General features: G+C 36.9%; 1 protein-coding gene across 1 annotated transcript in view; it reads left to right on the top strand.

The window, feature by feature from the left end:
• MAN1A1 (mannosidase alpha class 1A member 1) overlaps window positions 1-20,163 on the top strand; it is a 160,336-nt gene extending 140,173 nt beyond the window's left edge. Inside the window, exons 9-13 of the mRNA XM_069487757.1 lie at window positions 3,949-4,064; window positions 8,315-8,534; window positions 9,794-9,966; window positions 17,703-17,818; window positions 18,200-20,163. Coding sequence (XP_069343858.1) covers window positions 3,949-4,064; window positions 8,315-8,534; window positions 9,794-9,966; window positions 17,703-17,818; window positions 18,200-18,326 — 752 coding nt within the window. The 3' untranslated portion in view covers window positions 18,327-20,163. The remainder of the gene's footprint in view (window positions 1-3,948; window positions 4,065-8,314; window positions 8,535-9,793; window positions 9,967-17,702; window positions 17,819-18,199) is intronic.
• The last annotated feature ends 7,763 nt before the right edge of the window (window positions 20,164-27,926 follow it).

Raw genomic sequence — 27,926 nt, 5'->3', positions numbered from 1 at the left:
TGGCCATGTTTCCTGGTACAAAGAGTCCTTGATATTTGGATGGCTTTTGGGCCAATTTCCTGATGGAAAGAAAAGCAGACACGATCGATGAGCCCCATGTCTCTTCTCCTCCATCCCCCAACTTGGGTTCCAGCCACAAGGAAGACACTTTTTTTTTTTTTTAATCTTTAATCAAGGCCTGCTTGGCCATGTCCAGGTCTTTGCTCATGCTGTTTCCTTAGCCCTTCTTCCTCTACCAAGGCCCAGCTTAATTGTCCTTTCTTCCAGGAGGTCTTCTTCAAGACCCTGATTGGAATTTATTAGCATCCACTCCTTCTCTGTTTCTTCCTCCCCTGCCCCAGCACTTTGGGTCGTTTCCTATCACAATCCTTTACCCAATAACCAACGTACATGCTCATCTTCCTAGGGGTCCAAAGTTTTTGACCATATCTTTGTCATATTTGTTAACCCAGCACACAGTATCTTGCACCTAGTAGGTGTTTACATACTTGGATTTTGTGAATACTCATGAGTTCTGTATTTGATCTATCTTTCTGCCTCTGCTTTTAATAATGGTTCTGTGTGTTCTTGTTTAACAGTTGCTCCTGCTCCTCAGTTGTGGCTGAGAGGTGGCATCTGGTCCTAGTCACTGGTATTTAAACAGATCTTGTGACCACTGAGGCCAGATGTGTGTTTCATGTCAATACACAGAACATTTATCACCCTTTGATTTATATAACAACTATCCGTCTATCTATTATATGTATATTTGTGTAGTGTCATCACTAGCATCATTAGGGGATTGCTTTGGGGAGAGAAATTCAGATTCAGATGAAGTCTACAAAAAATTTAAAAACAGAGATATTATTTTAATCCTTTGTGTTGATTCTTTTGCTATTTGTCTTGTTTCTCTTTTTTTTTTTTTTTTTTTTTTTTTTAGATATTAGGAATCCTTTTATGGGACCTATTCCTATCCTGAAAAAAAGAATAAATTATCCCTTCAGAGAAGAGCATAATATTTGAGTGATACAGTACACCTTACCTTTAAGCAGTTGGTCAGGAAAACACTATATATATTTTTTCTAAAAGTAGGCTGTCCTTTCCTGCTAATAAAATCAGGCATGTTCTTTCCCACATCCACTAAGATGTTTACACAGGACTCTGTTGCCAGTGCAAACAGTCATCCAGACCTGGGGAAAGCCTAGTGAGTGATACGCTAAATAATCAAAAAGATGTTTCTCGTCTGTGTTCCTTCATTTTGATTTTTTTTTCCCAAATGTGAAATTTTTACGGGCAGGAAATAAAAAAATTGAAAACTGAATAGTACTTACAAAAATTAATTAAAACAAATATAATGTTATATAGCCCTTTTTCATTTTTTAAGAAAATGCTCAAACTTGCTTCTTCCATCCATTCCAGAATCATAACCCAAGGGGAGGAAAATATCAAGCTGCTTCTGGCTGTTAGTTTTCAGCTCTCATTGCTTTAACTCGGAGGGACACGTCTGGATCAGGGCCATCGTTTTCTATTACTCCATTTAGGCTTTGTTATTTTGACAGAACCGAACTGTGATCCGCTCTACCATGCATCACTTACGTTTGTCTCCTGTAATCATGTTTATACCAACAGGGCTTATTATTGATGGGATAGTACTTAGTCTGTTTAGTTTGTAAATGTCAGAGGTTTCTGTGGTGATTTATTTAGGAAATTGTAAAGGTCACTTCAAATACTACTGTTTTAAAAATCAGACTTCTAATTTTAAAAACACATGAATGTTAAAATTAAAATTATAATGCTGGGCTTTCTGCAATAAGAAAATTGCATATTTAACTACTTAAAAATATGTCCCTTCTCTAGTCCTTCTTAAGGTTGACTTAGGGAGAATTCTCTATGTTCATCAGTTGTTTATTGAGTACCTACCATGTACAAGACACTTTCTAGGGGCTGGGGTGGACTGGGAAACTTCATAGGTCTGGTCTCTGCCCTCTCGGATCATGATCTTGTGGAAGAGACAGAAGAAAATTCCACCACATTAGGAAATTGTAAGTGTAGTAAATATGTGATATCAGAAAGTGTGTGACAAGGGAACCTAGTGGCGGTGTCAGGGAAGGTTTCTTGGAGGAAGTGCCATTTGATCCCAGGTGTGCAGCATGAGTACGGATTACTAAAGGAGGGAAAAAGGTCCCGGAATACGCTGCAGGCAGACAGAGCAAGGCCTGTAGAAGCTCTGAGGTGGGATGGAGCCTGATGTTTTTGAGAAACCAAAAGAAAGGCTGTGTAGCAAGCAAGCAGAGAGCACGTGGAGCAAGACTGATGCTGCAGGGAAGACCAAAGAGCTTGTAGGGCATCCCAGGTCTCCAAAGACCTAGCATGGAAGGGTTTCAAGGAAGGAGTGATCAAATTCACATGTTAAGAGAGTTACTCTCACGTTGATATGGGAAAATGTTGGAGTGGCACTACCGTTAGAATTCTCCACAATGATGAAAATGTTCTATGTGTTCCCTGTCCAGTAGAGAGGCAAGGGCCACATCTAGCTACTGAGCACTAGTATAACCAAGGAACGGAATGTTTTATTTAATTTTAATTAGCTTAAATTGAAATAGCACATGCTGTGAGAGTGAGAGCAGGAACCCGATAATTGGCCACTGCAGACTCTGAGGCAGGAGCTAGTGGTGGCTTGAGCCAGGATCATGCTGGTGAGGACAGAGAGGCATAGGAGGATTCAAGAGATTCACATAGGGAGTAAGATAAGTGGACTCCGATAACTCATTGGGTAAGGGAGTGAGAGAGAGGAGTAAGGAACAACTACCTGATTTCTAGCATGTGCAGAGAGGAAGATGGAGACCAGAGCAGAAGATAAGGTTGAGGGGGAAAGACAATGAATTCTGTTTTCAACCTGTTCAGTTTTAGGTGCCCATGTCGACAGCTGCATAAATAGTGACTTACTTTTGTAAGTAATTCCATATTTATGAGTGTGGAATTAAAACAAGTGAAGGTTTTATTTTTAAAAATAGATGAATAAAATTAGTTTTGGGGTATGAAACTTAAAAAGGCTATCTTGTGAAGGCTCAAATTTTCTGAATTCCAGTAACAATGTTTCAGATACATTGTGTGTCTGTTTTTAAAAACAAACATGCTTGAAAAATGAAAGTATTAATTCAAGCAGTAAGCAAAAGCATACATTTAGTGTTATGTGGTAGAGAGCAGGCAGACCCAGTCGTGAGACCCTGTGTGGGTTCTGGAGTCTGATGGCACTTACCAACGCCGTAATCTCAGATGGCCTCTCTAAGCTTCGTTTTTCTCACTTTTAAAATCAGGATACCTATCCTACAGCTGCAAGATTGTTGGTAATTCCTGTAATGGCTCTGGCATAACAAATGGCAGTGTAGGTGGATGGTAGGAATGGAGTTTAGAAGGAAAAACTTCATCTGCCCTGTCTTCTTTTGAACCTTTCCCATCCTGTAAGTTTTTGACCCTTCAGATCGGGAGCACTAGCAAATATATCATATAGCAATAATAATAATAAAGACAAGAACCTGGGGAGCTGCTTCTTTTATTTATTGCAAGCCATTTTTTTTGAAGATTTGCCAATACTTATAACTTTGACAGAATTTTATAGTATTCAGAACTAAAGCAAATAACAATTTATTTAAATATATACTGGGAAACATTTTAGTTTGGTATTTTCTACTGGAGAACCTGATTTTTAGAATTAGGGGTGATTACATATCTTTTATCTTCATGTTTGCAAAACTACTCTGGTAATTATTTAGAGTATATCACATTAGTTAACAGCCCATCTGTTCATTTCAGAATATCTTTCTGAAAATAAGAGATTTGTTGGAATCTAAATGCAACATGGAGATGCAGTTGACATGGGGTTTTGAATCCTCGTTGCTAATGTGATTTTGCTGCATTATCTGAATTAAAAGCTGAATCACTCTAAAATTCATTTCCCTCTCTTTCCAGATCATGTATCAGTTGGAGGACTTGGGGACAGCTTTTATGAATATTTGCTAAAGGCATGGTTAATGTCTGACAAGACAGATCTAGAAGCTAAGAAGATGTATTTTGATGCTGTTCAGGTAACCCAATATTTAAATCATCTTTGTCACTCAGCTCTAACTTATAACTTGCATATTAATCAAGCTTTAATAAAAATATGGAATACTATATGAGTGGGTTACAAAATATTTCCAGTTAGGTAGAGTTCAATATATGCTAATAAAATTATAACAATAGTAATCATACTTGATGTGTCTATTTCTAATAGGACAGTTAACAGTTTTTTATTTAATACATGGTTCAAACCTCAGTGAGGAGTCACATATCTGAAAAAGAGGTATTCTTCTTTCATGAATATGAGTTCCCTCCTTAAAAGCACAATTAAAATTATGGAAGAAAAAATCCTGAATTTGTGTTTCAAATATTAACTAAGTTAAAATTGCCTGAGATTACAGACAGGCCCTCCCAGTGGCTACCTCCATGTGAAGTAAACTTGTCTCCAGAGATAGACAGCACTCTAAGAAGATCCACATATATAAATCTGAACAAACTAGTATTTAAGAGATCATTAATAGTTGTCAATGATTCTTTATAATGAAGGAGAAATGAAAGGGAACAAATATGTGTTGAATTGCCTCCTGTGTGCTAAGCAGTAGCAGTGTTAGGTAGATACTTTAAATGAAGTAGTAAGGTTGTTTTTAGGAGTTTTTTTGTTTTTTCTCACAGTACTTTAGATATCACTTACCCAATTTTACAGATGAGGTTGCTGAACCTCAAGAGACATTAAGTGTGAAACCAAAATCCAGCCTAAAATTTGTGTCAACACCTGTCCCTTTTGCTTCACCACCATGGATTTATTTGTGAATGAGAAATTCCATACTACCTTGAAATTTTTATTTACAGGTGGTAAGTTTGAAACTACTTAGCAAAGTCTATAGGAGGTGGCCAGTGTAAGAATAAACTAAGGAAAACCTCCAATTAAGCCTCAATCAAAAATGAAAATAAAGTTAGAAAGTAAGTAAAGTCAAGAAGAAAATTATTGTATATATTATCGAATTTGTACCCAGCTTTTCAAGAACAAAATTTTTTAGCAGAATGATGTGCCTTTGTGATTGGTAAGTATTTGACATTGGAACTCTCATATATCATTAATAATTATTATCAAGGCTTCTCACACAATTTTGTAAAGTTGTAGTTAAGTCCTCAGAAAATTGACCTTTTTCTTGACTGCTTAGAAATTTTTTATAATCAAAAATAATTCATAGAAAAACATGGAAATTTGTAATCCCAGTGATATAATCATTGTAAAATTAGTCTTTCTAATAAGAGATCTGGGTCATTTTGACCTAGGCTGATTTATTTATTTAAATATGAATGCAGCTTGCTTTGCTGTGGTGAACTAGCTTGAGTATGACTTCGGTTTCCTCTCAAGATCAGTCAGGAGCTTCACTAAGCAAAGCACATTACAAGTCTTTACTACGTCATGTAGAGGAACCAGGGCAGCTTAGTTAGAACGTGGGCCTTCATTTGGCACAGCCTTTATCAAGGCATGTGATACACAGCAAACTAGGATATTATCCACACAGCAGTCTCCTGGTTTATTTTTCCTCATTCCTGTGAGGTTTCAGGTTGTAACCTAGGGAACTCCTCTCCACACATTACGGTTTCCACTCTGTCATCCTCTAATGACCACACTGGCAGACATTTTAATTATTCTAATCTGAAAGTGGCCCTCTGAGATTTTGATGTTACAAGAAAGGCAGCTTTAAAATATTCTTTGAAATATTTTCCCCGAATTTCTCAAACAATACCCACATAACTTTTAGTGTATTGCATTTAGATAAATCATTGATAGGAAAATCCATAAAGGACAAATGAAGTCAAAATGTTTCCTGTTTCTCTTAAGAGTAGAAACTAATTTTCAATCCATTGTATATTTTCAACTTAGAAAGCAAAGCTACAACTGAATTCCTAATTTTGAGAAGTAGTGCTATCTTATATAGCAAAGTTTCTTTCTGCTAAGTTGTACTTTGAAAGATCGTCATCATCAAGGATCGGATACCCTACGTTGTTGTTCTGGATAGCTGAGTTACTGGAGATATGGTTACTCAGTGCTAGCTTCAAGTGGATTTTGGAAAGCATTTAATCCCAGAGCGGTATGTTTTCTTTGGTTGATTTCATAACAGAATACTTTTTGAGCTTTCAGCTAGCTGTCATGGCCCTATCTGGAGACTGCATGAAGAATCCACAGTGGTGAATGATACCTGGGCAGGGATTTATCAGACATTTAGGATTCTAAAGGCTTCATGAAACCAATTCTTTTTCAAGTATAAGGATGAAATCACAAAATATATAGCGATCTTTTTTCCCACTTAATTCTCTGAGCCTTGACACAGTTTTTTGAGAGCCACTAAATATCGTCTATCCGGCTTTGTATTTATTTACATTTTCTGATGGCCACACAAAACAATTGCTTCGAAGGTCTTGGAATCTCACTGTAGTTCATATTGAGAAGTAGCAACTTGGTCAGAATCATGCCAAAAATAATATAGTATTTTATTTAGGATACATAACAGGGTAATACTGTTTCTTTAAGTCATGCTCAGAAGCTATTACTCTTGCCATGTAGAAAGTATAATTTCTTGGGTGATGAACAAGTATCTGCTTGAAGGATTTTATTGCAATTTGTGTTATGAGAAGTGTAAATAGCTAAGATGTTCAGTTGCATTAAATAAGAATGAAATATTAATGTAATAACTAAACCATCAATAAAATTAGCTTAACCACAGTTAATGAGCACAGTAGTATGTTCATTTATTTCTTACTATATTGGTTTCATCTGTTTATTTCTAATGAAGGTAGGAAAGGGTTTATCCGCTTGTATATTCATTTTCATTCATTCTTCTCTATTACAAGTTTTTTTCTGGGCCTACCATTCTTAAAAATTCCTCTTTTTTGATAGCAATGTCTAGGTATAGTCATAGTCATATCCTACGTCCTACTATGAAGTAATTGGGCAGGGGGAAAGAGGTAAGCATTTTCTGTTAGAGTAATTGGAAATTAGTAATCCCAAACACACTTCATTTTTGCTTTTCAAAATATAAGGCTTATTTTATTTTTCTGTTTAGTTTAAAATAATACCAGTAGTTCTGGGACAGAAATAAAAGATGTTTTCTAAATCATTTTTGTAAACGTGATCATTTCTCCCAAAGGTAAAGATCTTTATTCTATATATTTTTTTCACTGTATACTAGTGACCTTGTTATTTTTTTTAATGAGACAGGATTTCACTCTGTTCCCCAGGTTAGAGTGTAATAGCATAATCATAGCTCACTGCAACCTCAAACTGTTGGGCTCAAGTGATCCTCCTGTCTCAGCCTCCCGAGTAGCTGGGACTACAGCATGAGCCACCACGCCTGGCTAATTTTCTTAGTTTTTTTTTGTAGAGACGGGGGCCTCACTATTTCCCAGACTAGTCTGGCACTGTAAGCCTCAAGTCATCCTCTGACCTCAGCCTCCCAAAGTGCTGGGATTATAGGTGTGAGTCACTAGTTTATTTTTTAATAGAATTATTAGGAAGGAACGTGATTCCAGTGTTACCCATTGGAGATGTAAATAATAGTGATAAATGACCTTTATCAACTACCACTTACAGTACTTGACTGCTTTATAAAGAAAATGTTGCAGAGGCCTCTTAGGAGATACTATCATTCCCATTTTATGGATATGGATGCTGAGATTTAGGGATATAGTAAGCATATTACCCACCCCCACAAATTACAGTGTCAGAGCTGGAATTTGAAGCCAAGTAGTCTGACTCCAGAACAACTCCTCTTTGCCACTCTGTTTTGCCACCCTCAGAGCCTAAGGAAATGAAAGGAACAGTAATGCCACCAGCCTGGATCTCATACACAAATATCCTCTGTTCCTCATCCATATTAGGGCCTGGGCTTTGTGTTGTTTCTCCATTTGTGAAAATGAAAATGCACTAAACCAACTATTTCCACTGCACCAGTGGCCTGTCTTTGAGAAGGGGGCAGCTTTTTGGGTATGAGGAATACAAGTGTTTGGTCATGGAACCAAATAAAACCAACTGGGCTGACCCAATAACCTTAATTCTAACTAACCAAACAAATAAGGCATGAGACTGGAGGAAGAATACAGAAAGTGATGGCATAAAATTTCAGGTTGAATTGGATTTGTAACACCAAACTCAAATTGTGAGTCATGTTTTGTTCTTTATTTTTTAATGTTTACTGTGTTTTTAGTATAAATTTGAGAAGAGATTACAAAATGTTTGAAAACATAAGTTTTTTTTTTTTTTTTCCAGGCCATTGAGACTCACCTGATCCGCAAGTCTAGCAGCGGTCTCACCTACATCGCGGAGTGGAAAGGGGGCCTCCTGGAGCACAAGATGGGCCACCTGACCTGCTTTGCTGGAGGCATGTTTGCGCTCGGGGCTGACGGAGCTCCCGAAAGCCTGGCTCAACACTACCTTGAACTCGGGGCTGAAATCGCCCGTACCTGTCATGAGTCTTACAATCGTACTTGTAAGTACATGCTAGTCTCCATTTATAATCCAATCCCACGTGCTTTGATTTCACTCAGTAAGGAACTTTGTCATTGCTGCCATCAAAAGAATATCCACTGTGCCTATGAAACTTGATGATCTTGATTAATATCTTACAGGAATTCATATTTTTACTTTAAAAGGCAAGGCTTTTCTACCTAAAAATATCTACCCCATAGTTCGCCAAGAAAAAAAAATCCAGGCCACAAAAGGGTTAAGCCAGCCTAATTTACTGAAATCTGCTTTTGCCAGACAACATTGGGTAAGAGTCTCTGTCCCAGTGTGAAAAGAAACTTAGATTTTAATAAAACATTATTAATCTTCACTGTATCCTCATGAAATAGAATGAGTCTGGCTCCCTTCTTATAAAATAGGAATTTGAAACACAAAGATTAAATAACTAGCCTTTTGTGGCGAAATGACTTAGAATTGTCAACGACTTAGTTTCCTACTAACTGACAAGATGTCTCATGGTACCTTGCACCTACTTGTTGAGTGCTAAGTAAATGAGGGTTAAATGGAAAAAAAAAAAAAAGATTTTTACCATGTTCTAAAATGGTCTCTTTTAGATGACTAAATTTTAAAAGTACACTGAACATTATATATTATGTGATGTTTACAACTATTCCTTCAAATGATTGTCTTAGTATCTCTTTGAATGTTAAGTACAGTCAGACCTCTGTATCCCTGGGTTCCACATCCACAGATTCAACCAACTATGGATCAAAAATATTCTTAAAAAAAAAAAAAATGAATGGTTGTGCTGGGCATGGTGGCATGCACCTGTAGTCCCAGCTACTCGGGAGGGTAAGGCAAGAGGATCCCTTGAGCCCAAGACTTCAAAGGGAACCTAGGCAACATAGCAAGACTCTGTCTCTTTAAAAAGAAAAAAATAGATGATTGCATCTGTACTGAACATGTATAGACTTCTTTTCTTATTGTTCCCTAAACAATACAGTATAACTATTTAAATAGCATTTACATTGTATTAGTTATTATAAGTAACCTAGAGATGATTTAGCATCTATGGGAAGATATGCATAGGTTATATGCAAATACTGCGCCATTCTATCTAAGAGACTAGACTGAGCATCCTCAGGTTTGGGTACGTCCTGGGAGTCCTGGAAGCAAGCCCCCACAGATACTGAGGGAAGCCTGTACTTTCTAGTTTCATTTAAGTTACAAACACTAAGCATTGTCCAAGACAGTAACCCTTGTTCACCTTTGCATGTCCTTTAGTTATGAAACTGGGACCAGAAGCTTTCAGATTTGATGGCGGTGTTGAAGCCATTGCTACAAGGCAAAATGAAAAATACTACATCTTACGGCCAGAAGTTGTTGAGACCTACATGTATATGTGGCGACTGACTCATGATCCAAAGTACAGGAAGTGGGCCTGGGAAGCTGTAGAGGTGATGTTTTAACTTTCGTATGTTTCTTATAGATAAATGTCTTAGAAAAAAATGTTCAGTGGTACCTATAAATCTGGCATACTGACTCTTCTATAATTTTTAAAGCTTTTACCAGAGTTTTCTCCACTCAGGACTGTATGTTTTCAGTTAAGTCATTCTATATCCCTGGCATTAGCTTTGCTTTATACAACAGTGATATAAATATACCTACTAGTAGACTTGGATATTGAAGGAGATATCTAGAAAGGCATATCATAAAATTAAGTTTGCATGACTATAGAAATAATGATCTCTTAATTGCGCAAGGTGTTAGGGCAACTTGGCGATATTCATCTCTGTTGTCTGTTTGAAGAAACCACTACATAGTTTTTATCTATTAGTCTCTGGGCTTTGAAAATGCTAGTATGTGCTTTTACTTAGAGTAAACTAGCTACTTAAATGTAACTTTTAGAAAGAACTTATAGAAAAATTACTTTGTATAAGGATCTTCCTTCACAAGCCTCAGGTTTCTCTGAAAATCTATAAGCTTTCCATATGCCCAGTGTGGTGTGCTAATTGCCTGTCATCCACCTCGAGTGTCTTCCCAGAGGGTGGTGTATCATCTTCCCAAACCAACCCAGGGCACGCTGTGTGCTGGCTGCCACGGAGGCGCTGTCCAGGACGTGCATCAGACAGTGTCTGTCTGCTTATCAGACTTACTCTGGAAGGAGTGGCAGGGAGTTCAGGGGATAAACACAAGCAAATGCTTTAATTACACTCTTTCATTCTCTGACACTCTTTGTTAGAAAGTTAGCTATCTTTAAAAACTGTTCATTAGGAATGACTTCTCTCAGGAAATCTGAAATGAATATTGCCTTTGTAGAAAATTTCACTAATATCTTAGGAAGCCGTTCATGAATCTTGCTTATTACTCTCTTCATTTAGTGTGTGCCTTATCATTAATCATCAGTCATTTTAAATAACAGTGATTCTTTAGGCCTCTTTTTTCTTTTTTGCATGGTTTTCTAATTACATTTAATCAGTAGTAATTGTAATTTCTTTAAATTTCTGTTTTTTCTCGGAAAAAAATATGGTAAAATTGAGGTTCATCTAAGCTTTGGTGAAAGGGAATTATTTTGGTCTTGAATTGGCCAGCAAAGGAATTGAATATCAGTTTAAGCTGAAAATATCAGAAATAATGTATTTCATCAAATCTAAAACACCATAATTTGGAAGAAGCATCATTATTTTATATGAATTGAATATCAGTTTAAGTTGAAAATATCAGGAATAACATATTTCATCAAATCTAAAACACCATAATTTGTAAGAAGCATCATTATTTTATATATGACTGAGAAAGAATAACACTGCCAATTAAATTATGACTTGCCAATTTTATAGATGTTAAAATGTGCAAATGCATGACAGAGAAGTGATCAAAAATGGGAAGTAAATCTCTTGCTAAGTGGGTTTGCTTGATTTTTCAGGGGAGTTATTTGTCTGTGAAATAATAAAGTTGGTTGTATGTGTTATGATTTTTATCTCTTGCCAACTCCTTAGCATAACGTATGATGTGAAATTGTTTCCCTGTGTCACAACACAGTGTTCGCCACCCACCCCACCCCCCCCGTTTTTGCTCCTAGAAACTTCTGTTAGAACCTGAGCTATAGCAAGGAATGTTGGGGACTCTTGCCCTTCTTAAAGCACAAAAATCCTAGCCTTAGAAGGCAGCATTTTCTTTTCCCTGTGTTACACCCCTGTAGCCCCCTGGGTTTCAGTGGCAGCCCACGTGGACAGTGCCCATCATGCCGGCAGCTCCCACCTCCAGCCCAGCGCTTCTCGTCTGTTCTGACTCAGACTCAAGACCACAGCTGGAAACCACGTCAGGAGAAGAAGGTGGAGGAACTTTTTCCCAGGCAGCTGGCTGTGGTCTGGGAAGTGTGGAGGAGTTAACAGCCCCAGGGGCAGCCTCAGCTAATGAGGTTTTTGATTTGACAGATAACTGTCCTAGTCTTCCTTCTTTCAAGCATAGTTCTGCAGTGCAGGCTCCTTGGTTCCAGGGGGATTCCAGCAGCAGTGAGCCCCATCGCACACAGCTGTAACCTACTCAATGAATTTCATTGGCTCACTCACTTCCTGATATCACCTCCCCAATAAACTTCCTGCATCCAACCCTTTTCTCATGTTCTGTTTTTTAAGAGAACCCATCTAAAACATAGGGAATCTTAAAACTCACCTTTATTCAGGCTTCTACTCAAAGACAAGACCTCCTCTCCATCTCTGCCAAATGGCTGTTCCTCATCAGTGCAGAGACTTTGCAGCAAAGGGGAGTGTACTACATAATGAAGTAATTCATTCCTTTTTTTAATGGCTGATGGTGTTAAAAAGTTATTCCTTTTGAAGCCAGAATTTACAGTGTTCTGTGCTCTGGGAGGGTACTGGGGGTTTTCTCTCTTCTATATTTTGGCTCCTCAGTTATCTGAATACAGCACATTCTGCCAGCCCTTCCCCTCCTGGTCCATCATTTCCCTCCACCTCCTTCTCCTGATGTGGTTTCCAGCTATGGTCTTTCAGGGCTGAGCAGTGTGGCTCAAAAACTTCTCAGTGTGATTTCCTACAGCCTGTAGTCCAACTTGTTCTTTTAGTAGATTTATCAAACCTCTGGTTTACATCAAAATTATGGTCAGAAGATGTTACTACTACATTAGCTGCTGTAGAGTCACAACCCTTTTGTTCTGTACTTTGTTTCAGCCATACTTGCAGCTTGTAAAGGATTTATAAGCCACCTTCCTATCTTCTAACAAATTACTCCCTTCCCACCTTCTTTCCTGGTAAACCACCTTTCTGTGTCTTAAACTTCTTAATAATAATGTCGAATAAGATATGGAAAAGTATATAACCCAGCAGTACATCACTAGAGACTTCTTCCAGAGATTAACAGCAATCCATTAATCATAGGCGTTCAGGCACTTGTGAGTCCACCTATCAGAAATAACAGCTGATATTTCTTTTGCTTTTTCTCAATAATGTCATGAAGAATTCTATTAAATTCCTCCCAACTAAACATCTGATAATTTACAAGATGAGATTTATCAGAATATTAATCATACATATACATTCATGTAGATTATAATTGTATAATCTGGTTCACAGTAGAGGATAAGCCTTATGTAGGGATTTTGAGGGGTTTTGTTTTTGGTTTTGTTTTGCAGAGACATTTTCCTTTGGTCTTCTAAACCTAACCTTTTCCACGTGGACATTTTAACTCTCAGAGAGTGATTTGCCTTCCCCCTTCCTGTTTCCAAACTCTGATGTGTTCATGGTGCCTGATTCTCTGGGTTCTACCCTTGAGTTCAGACCGAACTCAAGCAGATGTCATTAGTAGCATTATTCCTTGGGATTCACTCTTGGAAAGCTCCATGGATCAGCTGTTTATCTAACCTGGTAGATGAGAGAATGCTTTTCTATCCTCAGTAATGCTTTCTGACTTACGATGTAACTCATGCTGCTCACACACTTTTCTTACCCCCCTTCCCCAAGTACGGTCACTTGGGGTCAGGTTTGTCTTTCATCCTTTATTTAGAGCTCCAGTCACTGTAAACATTCTCCTATCCTGTTCTCTGCTATTAGCACTTCCCGGTCACATATGGTCATTAATCATGTAAGCTTTTATACAAAATCAAGGTGGTCCCTGTGCCTAGAAGCTGAGAGTCCCAAGAACAGACTGCAGTGGAATGCTAAGCTGGTCAGACTGTGCTGTCCAGACACGTGACTGCTTCCCCTGTGGAGACACGGACAGAATCCGGGCCTATAATAAGGGCCCAGGAAAGCTACTTGTGCCCAGTTTCACATTCCTGAAGTCTTAAAATTTAAACTTTTGGCATGAAGGGGATAAAAAGATTCTTTGGCATTTTTCCTTTTTAAAAAAAAAAAAAATTTAATTTACCAAAGGCCTCAAAAAATGAAAGTTGCTAGGCCTCTGTAAACCTCTGAAAAGCCCATCACTGTGCTAGCCATTTTTTCATCCTGTTTCATTTTCACTTACAACCCCACATTGAGAAGATGCTGCCTGAGATAAGGAGGCTCTGAGGCCTCCGTTAGGGGCCTCAAGCTGGGACTTGGCTCCCCACTCAAAATTTTTGGTTGTGTTCTTGACTGCTATAGCTTCCCCATCAGGACTCGTGGGGAAACAAGAATGAGATGAGCGAACTAGAAAGAAAGACCACTGGGCACTGTCCACCCCAAACGCAACTCTTTTTCTATAACATAAAAGGAGCTTATAGAAATTTCTGGGGGGAAAAGGGGGTAGCTGTTTGTCATGCCTGGCCTTCTCATTCATTAGCTTATCATGAAAGAACCTCAAGGGAATAGCCAAGAAAAGGTTCTGTGGTTAGAATCTAGTTAAGGAAATGTCTGGAAATGGGGTTTCATTATGTTCTATAACAAGCTTGCCCATTTCTTCTAAATCCTTATTTTTCTCCCATTTTTACAAGTAATTTTTTGCCTGCTCCATGTATCTGGTATTTGACTTTTTATCAAAAAGTCATTTTATCAAAAAAGGAAGGAAGGGGAAAAAAATAATAGGACTTGAAAGTTTCTATCTCCAGGCTTGTCCCCCTTTCGGCACATTGTCTGCAACTTAGAATTTAATCGAAGCTTCTTTTTAAGTCGATTGTTCTTATTTTCCCGGGAGCTTTTAAAAAGTACCAAATCATGAGGCATTTTCCTTATTTTCTTTATTCATGTAGCCTGCTGGTCAGATTTTCTTTAACCTGGTAATTAAATGCTTCTCCTCATAGCCCCTGTTCTCTCCCTTCTGCCCTCCAGCCCTGATGTGAAAAATCAATATCCTCATTATCAGTATCTGCAGATGGAAGCTGAGCTCTCAGTGCAGCATCAGGAGAAACCAGGGCTGGTATTTGCCTTCCCTCTCCTCTTTCCTGGGCTCCGCATTCTTAGAGCCTTATTTCCCTCCAAAACCCTTTTCTAGCCAATTAAGATTTTTCGCAACAAATATGGTAAGGTTGAGAAAAATGAAAGAAGATGCTTTCCATCTTCTTAATAGGTTAAATGGGAGAAAAATGGTATATAATTATACATGTAAAAAAAGAGAGACAGAATTAGGATTCATAAGAGAAAACTGAAAATAAATGAGGAAGACATGAGAAACTAAGTAACTTTATCTTGTTTATATTTTCTTCATTTCATTATAAAATATATTAGGGTTTTAGACTTAAACTGTTATTTTTCTCCACAGTCTATGACTTAGAACTGGATTTCAGATGGCAATTTTTACACAATGGAAATTTTTATTTGGCCATATAATCAATAGGATTAGTAGCATGTGGTGAGCAGAAAATAATTTTCCTAGAGGTAAATATGCCTGGTAACCAGCAAAGCAGCAAATGTAATTTCAAAATACAAATACTGCACAGAAATCCAACTCAAAATGAATCAAAAACTTAAGCATGAGACCTGAAACCATAAAATTCCTAGAAGAAAAAACTGAGAAAAAAGCTCCTTGACATTGACCTTGGCAATGATTGTTTGGATTTTTTGCAAAAGCACAGGCAACAAAAGCAAAAATAAACACATTGAACTACATCAAACCAAAAAGTTCCTGTATAGCAAAGGAAACAATCAGCTAAACCAAAGGAAGCCTACAGAATGGGAGAAAATATTTGCAAACCATATATCTGATAAGGGGTCAATATCCAAAGTGTATAAGGAACTCTTACAATTCAATAGCAAAAAAAAAAAAAAAAAAAACTGATTTAAAAATTGGCAAAGGACCTAAATAGACATTTTTCCAAAGACAACATACAAGTGGCCAACAGATATATGAAAAGATGTCGAATATCACTAATCATCAGGGAAATGCAAATCAAAACCACAATGAGACATTATTTCACACCTGTTAAAATGGCTACTATCAAAAAGTCAAGAGATAATCAGTGTCCATGGGAATGTGGAGAAAAGGGAGCCCTTGTGCACTCTTGGTAGTGATGTCAATTGGTACAGCCATTATGGAAAACAGTATGGAGGTTCCTCAAAAAATTAAAAATAAAATTACCATATGATCCAGCAACCCCACTTCTGGATATTTATCCAAAGAAAATGAAATCAGTATCTTGAAGAGATATCTACACTCCTATGTTCATTGCAGCCTGATTAACAATAGCCAACATATGGAAACAACCTAAATGTCTATCAGTGGATGAACAGATAAAGAAAATATGGTATATATATACAATGGAATATTAGACAGCCTTTAAAAAGAAGGAAATGCTGCCATTTGTGACAACATGAATGAACCCAGAGGACATTATACTAAGTGAAATAAGCCAGACACATAAAGACAAATACCACATGATTTCACTTATATGTGGAATTTTTAAAAAGTTGAACTCATAGTAGCAGAGAGTAGAATGGTGGTTATCAGGGACTGGGGGATGATGGAAAGGGGGAGATACTGGTGAAAGAGTATGAATTTTCAGTGATAAGATGAATAAGTCCTGGAGACCTGATATATAGCACAGTGTCTATAGTTAATAATAGAGTGTGAGTAGATATTAAGTGTTCTCACTACACACACACAGTAACTATGTCAGATGCGAGGCTATGGATATGTTGATTAGCTTGATTGTGGCAGTCATTTCACAATGTATGCATATCATATCAAAACGTCACGTTGTACACCTTAAAATATATACAATTTTTATTTGTCAATCATACACCAATAAAGCTGGAAAAAAGTAAAAAAAATAAAGAAAAATAGAAACAAAGAAAAGAAATATAGTGGGCTTCTGGAAGAAAAAAAAAAACACAAACAGCAGTCAATACAGTGGCAGCTGACAAAGTAGAAGGCAGTTGTTGTTCTTGTTACCTGAATTTTCATCCGCACACTGCCTAACCCGTTTCTTTTCCAAATGCTCATGCTCAGACATCTCCAGAGATGTAGGATCATTTCTCCCTAGATAGTTGTCAGTGGATTCATCCCATCTTCTTCCATACAAGACAAAAGAAAAGAAAAAAGATATTTTAGGAATAGATGCCAACCACATTTTCACTGCCTTTCATTTTCTTCCTTTAGCTCTGTCACCAATATCACTAATTAATACCCTGCAATCAAGTTTCAAGAAATAAAATGTTCTGATTATAGTGGCAGCTGTTTTCGGTCCAGTACACTTTCTCAACCAGCAGTTTGTAATCTCCATTGACATTAAAAATCTCTATAGACCGGGATCAGCAAACTTTTTGTGTAGGAGCCAGACAGTATTAGGCTTGGAAACCATACAGTCTCTGTTGCATCTACTCAACTCTGCCATTGTTGACAAACAACCACAGACAATATATGAACAAAAATGAGTGTGCCTATGGTTCAATAAAACTTTATTTACAAAAATAAACAATAGGCTGGAGTTAGCCTGTGGTCCATGGTTTACCAAATCCTGCTCTAGGCCATAGGAGGAAATGGTAGAAATCAGTGAAAAATTACTCCAAAACTAAATGTAGAAGTGTTTCCAGTTAGGTAAGATATGTTGTCCATGTGTTCTTTGACTTTTCATGTTTTATATTTGCATTTATAGTTTATGGTTTTTGCATTTTTTACCTAAAACTGTTACAACCTTTCATTCGTTTTGAATAGAATTTTTTGGAAATCAATTTTATCTGCATTTGACAGTCTCATAAAAATCAGTGACAATCAGTTTACTGAAATGTGACCATTTTTTTTGCTCCTCTTTGTAATTTAGGCCCTGGAGAGTCACTGCAGAGTAAATGGAGGCTATTCAGGCCTAAGGGATGTTTACCTCGTTCGTGAGAGTTATGATGATGTACAGCAGAGTTTCTTCCTGGCAGAGACACTAAAGTAAGTGGAAATTATCCTGAAACTATGCAGCTGAGCGACCTGGACAGATCTTCCTTGTAGATGTCTTTATCATGAACACATTCCGATGATATTAAGTATGACTGATTCAGAATGCCATTCTACATACATGGCAGTAATTGCAGGTGTATTTTCAGTAATTACTAATTTGATGACCAGGGACAGCTTTATCTGGTTCTCGTACACTAACACCAAAGCACAGAATAGCTTCTTTACCCCACAGTAAATCCTGAGGGGAGGTACTCGGGGTTTTGATATACTTGACTATTGTTGTCCACAGTTCTCCATAAGATGAATGGAGACATTAATGTGGTTTTTGGTGTGTCTTTACTGCCTGACCTAGTCTCGTATTTCTCTCACCAGATATTTGTACTTAATATTTTCTGATGACGATCTTCTTCCACTGGAACACTGGATCTTCAATACTGAGGCACATCTTCTCCCTGTACTCCGTACGGATAAAAAGGAAGTTGAAGTCAAAGAGAAATAAAAAGACATTTTATATTTTGCTCTGCTCCATTCCCTTCACTGCATACCTTAATAATTCCTTTCCTGGTTATCAGGCACATGATGAACTTTTATTAATAGGTCTGTGATTATTCTAAGTTCTTAAATTGTTTTGCAGTCTTTTATGTTTATCATAGGCATAGATGGACCTAAATTCCTTACTGTATCCTTTATTATTCAGCCAGTGGATCCACCTTTTTTTTTTTTTTTTTTTTTTTGGGTTTAGCTTTTGTTTTTAAATAATCTGTTATCTCTGGAGTTGGTGAAGGTGTAATATCATTAAACTGAATAGAATGGTGTAGTAATGACGTCTTAACTACAATTTGATTTGACTGCAAAACTTTTTCCTCCTCTATGAGGAGATGATGTCTGCTTTAAGCTGTAATATTTTGCCATGTTGCAAAAAGCCATAATAATAAATTAAGTATTAAAAAAGCTTTTCCTTTTCAATTTCATGTTAATCTGGTTTGTCTATCCACAAGAGACAGATCTTATAACTGTGACAGCCTCTTTATGCGGGTTTATCATTATTTGATAGAATGTCTTCTAAAATACTTCACTCACATTGTGATTCAAATTAGAAAGTCATTCCAAAAGGATCATCTCATGAAGCCCTCATTTCATCAAAACTGCAGTATATTTTTGTTGGTTAATTATATTAGTTTTTCCTAATTTGTGAATTTGTTAATTTTACTATAAATGCCCTTTGTCGTTTCTGGATCATGCATGATTAATTTCTTACATTCCCTACTACACAGCAAGGTGAGCTCTCAAGTTTTGCAGAACTCTGTCATTGAAGTACATTTTTTTAAAGAGAAATAGTATAACTTTTAATGTATTAGCTTTTGTTTTTAACTGAATATATGAAGAAATCGGTTCTCTCTAAGAAGAGGGTGAGTATTTCATATGGCTTTTAGCTCATTTGTTTTTATTTCATCTGTATTTTTTTTTCTTGATAAAAGCATTCCATCCATTTGGTTCTGATTTTTCAGATTTGAAAAAGGCCCTTTCTCAAATGTAGTAAATTATTTCATTTCCGTGTATGAAAGCAGGATTTGACTTTGTGAAAAAAGCTTTACCAATTCATGTCTTCATGGTCAATTACAGAAAATCTAATAAACTTTTAGGCCAAATAAGAATACAGTATATTTAGTATGGTTAAATTCAACATAGAGATCCCAACTTAGAAGCAATATATAGAAATGGTCACTCCCAACCCCCACAATCCTGCAGTAGATCAAAATAATGATATGATTCTCCTAAACATTAAGTTTTGAAATATGAATGGTTTTCCCAGGAGTAGATTTGGTGACACCTTATGTTTTCTTATCATATTGGTTCATTTTATATATATATTTATATGAAAGGGCTAATATGATGATGCATATTCTGAAGTTCAAAGACTTTGACCACCATCTAAATTTTCAACCTGGAATGGTCAGACAGATCATTGCAACCCCCTGGATTAAGCTGAAGCGTATAACATTGCTGCACTTGTAGTTTCAAAACTGTCCAATGTCAGCAGTTTCATATGGTTCAGCCTGATATTTTTAAGACAATTATTTTCTTAGATCTCAATAGACTTAATAGTTTTAGCTATTTAAGCTTTTGAAAATGTTTCAAAAGATTTCCTTTGACAGGGCCACCTGTGTGATCTGCCTTTTTTTTTTTTTCAATATTGTACATTGGTATATGTCAAAGAATAAATTAGTAAAATTAGTGAATGAAAAAGATTCTTCAGTACATCATTATTGCCATGTTAATGAGTCTCTGTTATCCAGAATTATTTCACCCTCTCATATCTTAGCTCACCTAATGAATGAATCGATAACAAGAGCCCTTTGTTCCCAGGACTTTAAGGCAAAATACAAAAAATGATTGCCAAAATTGGGCAATCATTATGTGAATGTCCTTGGATTAGCAATTTTAATTATTCCTTTTCTTGCTTTTCAATTTTATTTTAAGAGCACAAAGCTGATAAGTATTTCTGCAGCAGGTAGAGTATCAACATCAGGTTGTGTATACACACTGCACTATAATGTACCTTTTGTATCCTGGTATAAGTAGACAAGAAGCTGTACTACATGTTGCTGTCTTAATGGCAAGAATAAAGTTTTTGCAACTCTAGAACTTGGATTTTTAAACAAAAGTCCCAAAATACCAAAAAATTTAAACAGATAGATTGATATTATGAGGATGTAATTGAATTAAAGTTATATTTTGTGTTAATTATTTTAACAACAGAAATCTTTAAGTAGAAACTTTTTCATTTTCAACAAAACTGTGCAGTTAAATTTATATATGTATTCACATCCTGAAAGAGGAACAATAGCACTTAATTTTGTGTTTATGCAATGTTTTTGACATACTTTGTGCAATTATTAATAATATTACACACGTTAGTTGTCTGGCAATTTACAGAACTCAATGACTTTCATGTGTACTACCCATTTTTTATGCTGATTGTTTTTGATTTGTACATAAATCCATTCTGTCATTTCCAACTTTATATAAATCTCTAATGTAATGGGAAACATAATAGATTGACACATAATTTTTAAAAATTATATTTGTAAAATTTCTCTATTGTGAATAAAGTCTTTTACTATATCTCCTCATTTGTTATATTTTTCTCCTTTTAAGTAAGCTTCTTATATCGAGGGGTAAGTGCATACAGTAGGAATGGAAATATTAGATCCTAGTAGCAATTCCATAGTACACCTAGAAAATCTTAAGGAAACATTTCCCATTGAGAAACTTCATATCAAAAATGATTTTGCATACACAGCCTTTGGTTAATCAAGTATCTTTATTAAAAGTCTAACATATGTTCAACACCAGGACATGAAGGATAGAAGTGTTAGTGTCAGAAATAGCATAAAGTATGATCCCCGTAACTTTGTAGTCCAGTTAAGATCCAATAACCCCACTCCTCAAAACAAGACAAAGACAGTATTAAAACAGCATGTCAGGTCAGGTGCAGTGGCTCACATCTGGAATCCTAGCACTCTGGGAGGCCGAGGCAGGAGGATCACTTAAGGTAAGGAGTTCGAGACCAGCCTGAGCAGGAGTGAAACCCCATCTCTACAAAATAGAAAAAAATAAGGCAAGCATGGTGGCACGTGCCTGTAGTTCCAGCTACTCAGGAGGCTGAGGCAGGAGGACCGTTTGAGCCCAGGAGTCTGAGGTTGCAGTGAGCCATGATGACACCTGGGGCCATGATGACACTCTACCTGGGGCAACAGAGACTCTGTCTCAAACAAACAAACAAACAAAAAGTGTGTGATAGTATAAGTTAAATTCTGCTGTAGAAGTTCAGGGGAGCAAGAGGTCCATAGGATTTGAGTGGTCAAATAGGCTTAATGAAAAGAGAGAACTTACGCTACAGGAGAGCCTCCAAATTTTTTGGAAAAGTCTAGGTTTTTCAAATTCATGTTGTACTTTTTAGAACACTGCAAATATTTTGGTCGCTGTTGCCTCTGCTTGGAACTCTCTTTCCCCGATATTTGTGTTGTTCATTCCTCACTTCATTCAGTCTCTGCTCAATTGTCACCTTAATCAGGGTGGCTTCCTTGACAAATCAGTATAAAATTCCCCATCATCTTTGCCCCCTACCCTATTTTATTTTCTACTTAGCATTTGTTATATTACATATGTACTTCCTTTTTTTGTTTATTGCCTTTCTTACTCCTTAGTAGTGAACTCCATGAGAACAGAACCTTTATTTGGCCTTTCCCCACCCCCCACCATTTCTCCGTCTCCAGTGCCTACAGCAGTGTCCAGCACTTGATGTAGTAAACAATGAATGTTTGGTGAACAAGTGCATGAATAAATGAGACTCCATCTTATATCGACAGCCTTTGCTACAACTATTGGCAAATGTCTTTTAATAAGCAGTAAATTTTTAAAATATTAAAGAATGTGTTTGTGACTAGAATCAACTCTTAATCAACAGATTATTTTTACACCGCTTATATCATTAAGGTACCACGTGTGGCCCTATATAAAATACAAAAGAAAAAGAAGGCATGATTCCTTCAATATAGAATTTTTTCAGTGTTGAATAGCCTACTATTGTTCTATATGACTTACTCTCACAGTCTCTGCTTCATATTAAAAAAAAACAAAAACGACTAAAACAGCATCAAGCAGAGGAATTAGTTTATCACCTGAGTTAGTTAAATGAGAACCTTCTGAATTCAATTATTGGTATCAGTGGTGTTTACCCTGTTGGTGACAGAATTATTAAAATTTATCCTAAGCATCATTTTTATTTATACTAATCAGTCACCCACACAGAGATGGCAGCTTGGCAACCAGTACATCTAATTTCTGATAACGATATGTAGAAAGTTGCTTAAAATTTTTTGAAAACTTAACAGATAAAATCTTTCATTTAGGTGTAGAGTTCATGTATCTAATTGCCATTCCAGCTCCCTAGCTTGTAGATGAAATGGTGAGGGTGGGGAGGAAAATCTTACCAAACTTTTTAACTGATTTAATGGTCCACAGGCCAATTTCTGTTTTTTCCAGTCTCATTCCATCCACACTAGCCAATACATGAGTCACAGTTCTCAAGAAATATTTGCCAGGCATCAGATATGCATTTGAAGTATTGAAACTACATGGGAGTCAAGACAGCATTTAGTTCAACTCTCTTATTTTAAATATGAGAAAATTGGAGGGTTTTCCCAGGGTCAGGAACTATTCTGTCCTTGCTCTGTGCTGCCAGATACAGAGATATGGTAAGATATTATGCAAATAAAAAAGATGTATGAGAGCATATGTTGTTTCTAACCAGCCACTCCAAAATAAAGGTCTAAATTTGGAATTCACCCTTAGAAACTGTCTCCTGCTGTGTTTCTCTCTCTAGGTGTGGGCTACAGTTCCCCTAATCAGAATCTCTTCTTGTTAAAATGCAGATTACAGAGCCTTCCCCAAAAACAAATCAAAGTTGTGGTGGGTCCCAGGAATATGCACGTTTAATTAGCCCTTTGTGCTATTCCTATGCATTCTGAAGTTGAGAGCCACATTTTAAGTTATAGGTAGGTGGAAGTCCCAAGAGTAGCAGAATTAATAAATTAACCAGCAGGCCATGATAAGAATATGTACCTTTTTCTGTATTTATGTTCTACCTCAAGGTTTAAGTACAACTTGGCATAATTTTGATCACTTTGGAAACATAGATTCATCCTTTTACAACAGCATTTCTGAGCAATAAGCCATGCACCTAAATCTTTTAGAAACAGATTCACACTGGATTTTTAAACATAATCCTTCGTTATTAGGGGAATCTCAAAAGTATTAACTTAGTCGTCCCTGTTCCAATTCAGCTGTTGTTTCATTTGCTTTCTTCTCCCAATAACTGCTTTTTAAAGTCATTCCTCAAATCGTTTCTTCTGTTCTTGTGGATTTTAACATGACTGTCACTTGCACAGACTACCCAGAATTCCTAGTTTGGCAATGTGTGGTATAAATGGATAAACTATTCTTGGACATGACCTCTGAAAAGCACCTTCATTTCTCCTGCCCAATGTTTTAACATTCATTGCGATGCTAATCGTCAAAGATTTGTTGGCTTGCCATTATTATGATCACTTTGAATCCCCTTAAAACATGCCATTACTTACTGAATAAATTAACTGGAATTTGTGTCACAGATCCATTTAATTCCCCCGTGAATGCAAATTACCACGAAACGTTAGAAAACAGGGATAGTTGTATAGCTCTTTTAAAAACTTTTCCACATACTGGGATATTTTGGCCTTAGGCAATGAGCACATGTTAATTTACAATTCTGTAAACAGGTCCATGAAATGTATTGCTTTTCAAATAGTATTGTTTTGTTTTGTTTAACTTTCCTAGGAGAAACAAGTGAAGGATCCTCATTCACAGAATCTTTGGGAACTTTGTTCCTGACTTTCCGGCTCTTTTGGAATTCTTTGTGGAAAATAGAAACTCGTAACTTATAATCACCTCTTAGAACCAGGACGGGAGACCTCAATTTCAAATTCCTGAGGCAAGCACAGTGCTATTGGTTCCCTTTCATGTATGTGACGGCTTGGGCTTGTTGTCAAGGCTCTCTACTTAATAAGTGACAGAAGGAGAAGCAAACTAAATCTCTTCCTTCCTTGTGCAAAACCTCTTCGCCACTTTGCCCTTCGATACAGCACTTTAACTTCACTGGTCAAATAAACCCTAAGTGTGTTTCTCTGTCATTCACATTCACCTTCTGTCTTGTTTTGTCAAATTGGCAACCTTGTGATTTACATCGTCTTAGCCAGGCACTGTAAAAATATGCATTCTAAGTTCCCCCATTAAAATGTATGAAGTCTCTCTAGTCTCTTTTCTGTATGTGACCCAATATAGAAGGGGTGGAAAGCAGGAGCAGTTGGGACAATGGGCCAGTGTGAGGAGGGCGGTGGCAAGGGACTGGCTGTTAACAGAGCCATGTTCACCAGGAATCAAGACAACCGGGTTCCAAAGCTCATGTCATCGACTCCCTGCATGTTTTGGTGCAACCACTTAATATATTCACACCTCCATTTTCTCATCTGTAAAATGAGAGGTGTGATTAGCCCAGGTGTAGCAGCTAAGCTGTGCATTGAGTGACGTCTGTTGTGGATGCTGGAGGAAGAAACAGCAGTACACATACCGGGAATTTTCCATCCGTAGACTACAGACCACCACACCCAAATTACAAGACATCAAAACCTTAATGTCCTCATCCATAAAACGGGAGCAATCATATCTGCTTCTCAGAGAATTAAAATAGCCAACATATGTAAAAGTTCTTAGCTCTATGCCCGACAAGGATTATGTCTTCAATCCATGAGTTCTAGCCCCTTCTTTCAGCTCATAGATTATATAAAAGAATCATCACTCATCTACCTTGGTAAGCCTCCAGCTTGTTTTATGACAACACATTTGCTATTATTTTGCTTACTATTTCCAACCACCCTAGGCTTTTTTGGATGCTTTCCTTCAATCAGACTGCTTCAAACATGTTACTACTCATCTTCTAAGGTGAAAGTTTAGCTCTTATTTTCTGACATGGAAAGACAAATATAGCCAGCTCTTTTTCTTCATACCTGTATTACGCACTAATTGAACATTTTTCCACTTATTTTTTTGTTGAAGAGCAGGAGGGTTTTTTTTTCTTAGCGTTTGTAGAAGAAAAGAAATAGGGATCAAATTGCATTATAGCTGCACTGATAAGAACACGATTATCAATTGTGTCATTGTATTCAATTGTGTATTCAAATATTCCAGTGAAAATAAAAGAGTGACTGCAACAGTTAAGAATTTTTAGATTGAAGGGCAGTTTTATTTTCATCCCAGAGTAGCTTTGGAAACCAACAAAATCAATTTTATGAACTAGGAAGGATTACTGAAATAACTCTTCTGAAAGAGCCAGTACTGCTTCCAAAATCAGCTTATATGTTCAGAAATCACTTATAGTGACTTAAAACTGATCAATTCCAAAGAAAAATGGATAACATGTATAAAGTGATTTTGATTGAAAGTCTGCTTACTCTCAGATTCTACAGTACTGGGGACATAAATTATGCACAACGCACACCTTCTCTTCTGGCATCCCCTGCTCGAGAACATGAGACCGTTAGCTTCCAGAGAAGGGCTTGAGTTCTGCCCCCAGATTCTGCTAAGCAAAGTGCTCTCAGTTCCCCTTGGCTTCCCCACATGCCCCGTTCTTGCTGGCCTTTGCTTCTCTGCACTCGCCTGAAAAGGACTTCCCGACCCATCTACTCTGCTTGGAAACTGTCTACTCCTCCTTAAGTCTCAATTTACACATCGGTGACCAGTCTGCCTCTCTCTTATCCCAAATTGTTCTTGCTTCTGCTGGGACTCCAGAGGACTTTGTGCAAACTCCTATTCGTATGCATCACACTAGGTTGTCATTATTTGTCTTCATTCCTTCATTCCACCAATATTTATTAAGCACCCAGAATGTCTCAGATACTGTCCTGGGTCCTGGGGAATTCAGCAGTGAGCGAGTTAGATTTGCTCTTGTTTTCATAAAGCTAAAGACTAGAAAGAAGACAAATACGCAAAAAATAAGTAGAATTTGAAAAGGAAGGTGCCATGGCTTATTCATTAATATAAATAACAGGGTTTAACATGGCATCTAGCACATATTTGTTTTCAACCCAATATACCCTTCATCATTCACAAAGGAGGCACTTGGTGAACATTTGGTGAAGAGTGAACAAATTGTTAAGAAATGGAGAAAAAGTTAGTCTCAAACTTTTTCTCAAAAATATGAACACAATTTTCATCTTAAGTTTGCCTGCAACACAACACAGCCCCAATTGGCCCTACTAACTCATAGTGGTACTTCTATCTGCAAAGTTGAATACAGATTCTATTTTTGGTGAATAATCTAGTGCTTACCTTAACTGTAAGATACCTAATTATAAGCTGTCATTAGAGAAATTTCACTATATTTGCAAGAGCAAACTTACCAAAAATAGGACAGTTTTCTCATCTTTTAGTATATTAAAATATACCCACTGTCTTAGGGGAAACACACGGGAGTCCAAGCTGCCTTCTTCCACTATAATTGCTAGTGAACTAACTACCCGCTGTCATTAAGATCAACAGGCACATCAGATACTAAACGTCACTGCAGTTTGGCCTGTTTATTTCTGTTTGGGAAGGGGGGAGGGTCGACAAATGTTTGTTTGTTTTAGCTGTTATAGATAAAGGCTATTCATTGGCATGCCGGCCGCTCTCTGGGGCCAGCTTCTTCTGTTCAGTGGAACACTTGAGGGACAGTCAGTGATATAAATAATAAAGAACTTCTCTGTAGTGACTGTAACTTTTTTGTAATCCTCTCTAGTAATGAGACAAAAGATTTTAGAGCTAAAGTAAATCCATTGATAATTGTATTGTTATATTTTTTCAAATAAGTTCAGCTTCTTTCTCCCAAGCTGGCTTTTCTTCAACCATTCTAACAGGCAACAAAATGACTGATTAGAATTTCACCATCATCCACCTTATCTTCTTGTCTCTAACCTCTAGAGGAGGTGCTGATATAAACCAGCAAAGAACAGAGAAGGAGAAAACCTCAGGATCTCAGAGAGATTAATAAATCCCTGAAAGTGACTTTTGTCACTATTATAAATCAATATACAGCATTTCTTTAAACACTAGATAAAAGCCATATAATATGTCAAAACCACAATTAAAAAGTAGATAAATATAATGAATTTCAATAAGATATTGAATTTATTTTGTTGCTTTAAAAAAGTATAGGATAGATTGCTTTATTCTTTCTGGTCTCCTTCATGCAATGATGATTACATTAATCGGAGGTTTCAAAATTTCCATATCATATATCTGGGCTTTTAACCTCGCCCAAAGATCAGATAGAGACTGCCAAACCAAAAAGCATTCTTGGCGCACGTACACAGATCATCCTTTACATAGGAGTTTCAGCATGTCCGGGCAGGAGCAAGGACTTCTCCAGAGTCTTTATCTATTGATTAACTGTACAGAATATTCTGTTTAAAATTAATCTTAACACACCCTAAAATAAAAGTTTTATTCTTCTTTGGAGTAA

The sequence above is a fragment of the Eulemur rufifrons genome, chromosome 15 (genome assembly GCF_041146395.1).
Source record: "Eulemur rufifrons isolate Redbay chromosome 15, OSU_ERuf_1, whole genome shotgun sequence".
NCBI lineage: Eukaryota > Metazoa > Chordata > Mammalia > Primates > Lemuridae > Eulemur > Eulemur rufifrons.
This window is presented reverse-complemented; position numbering and strand designations above follow the sequence as displayed.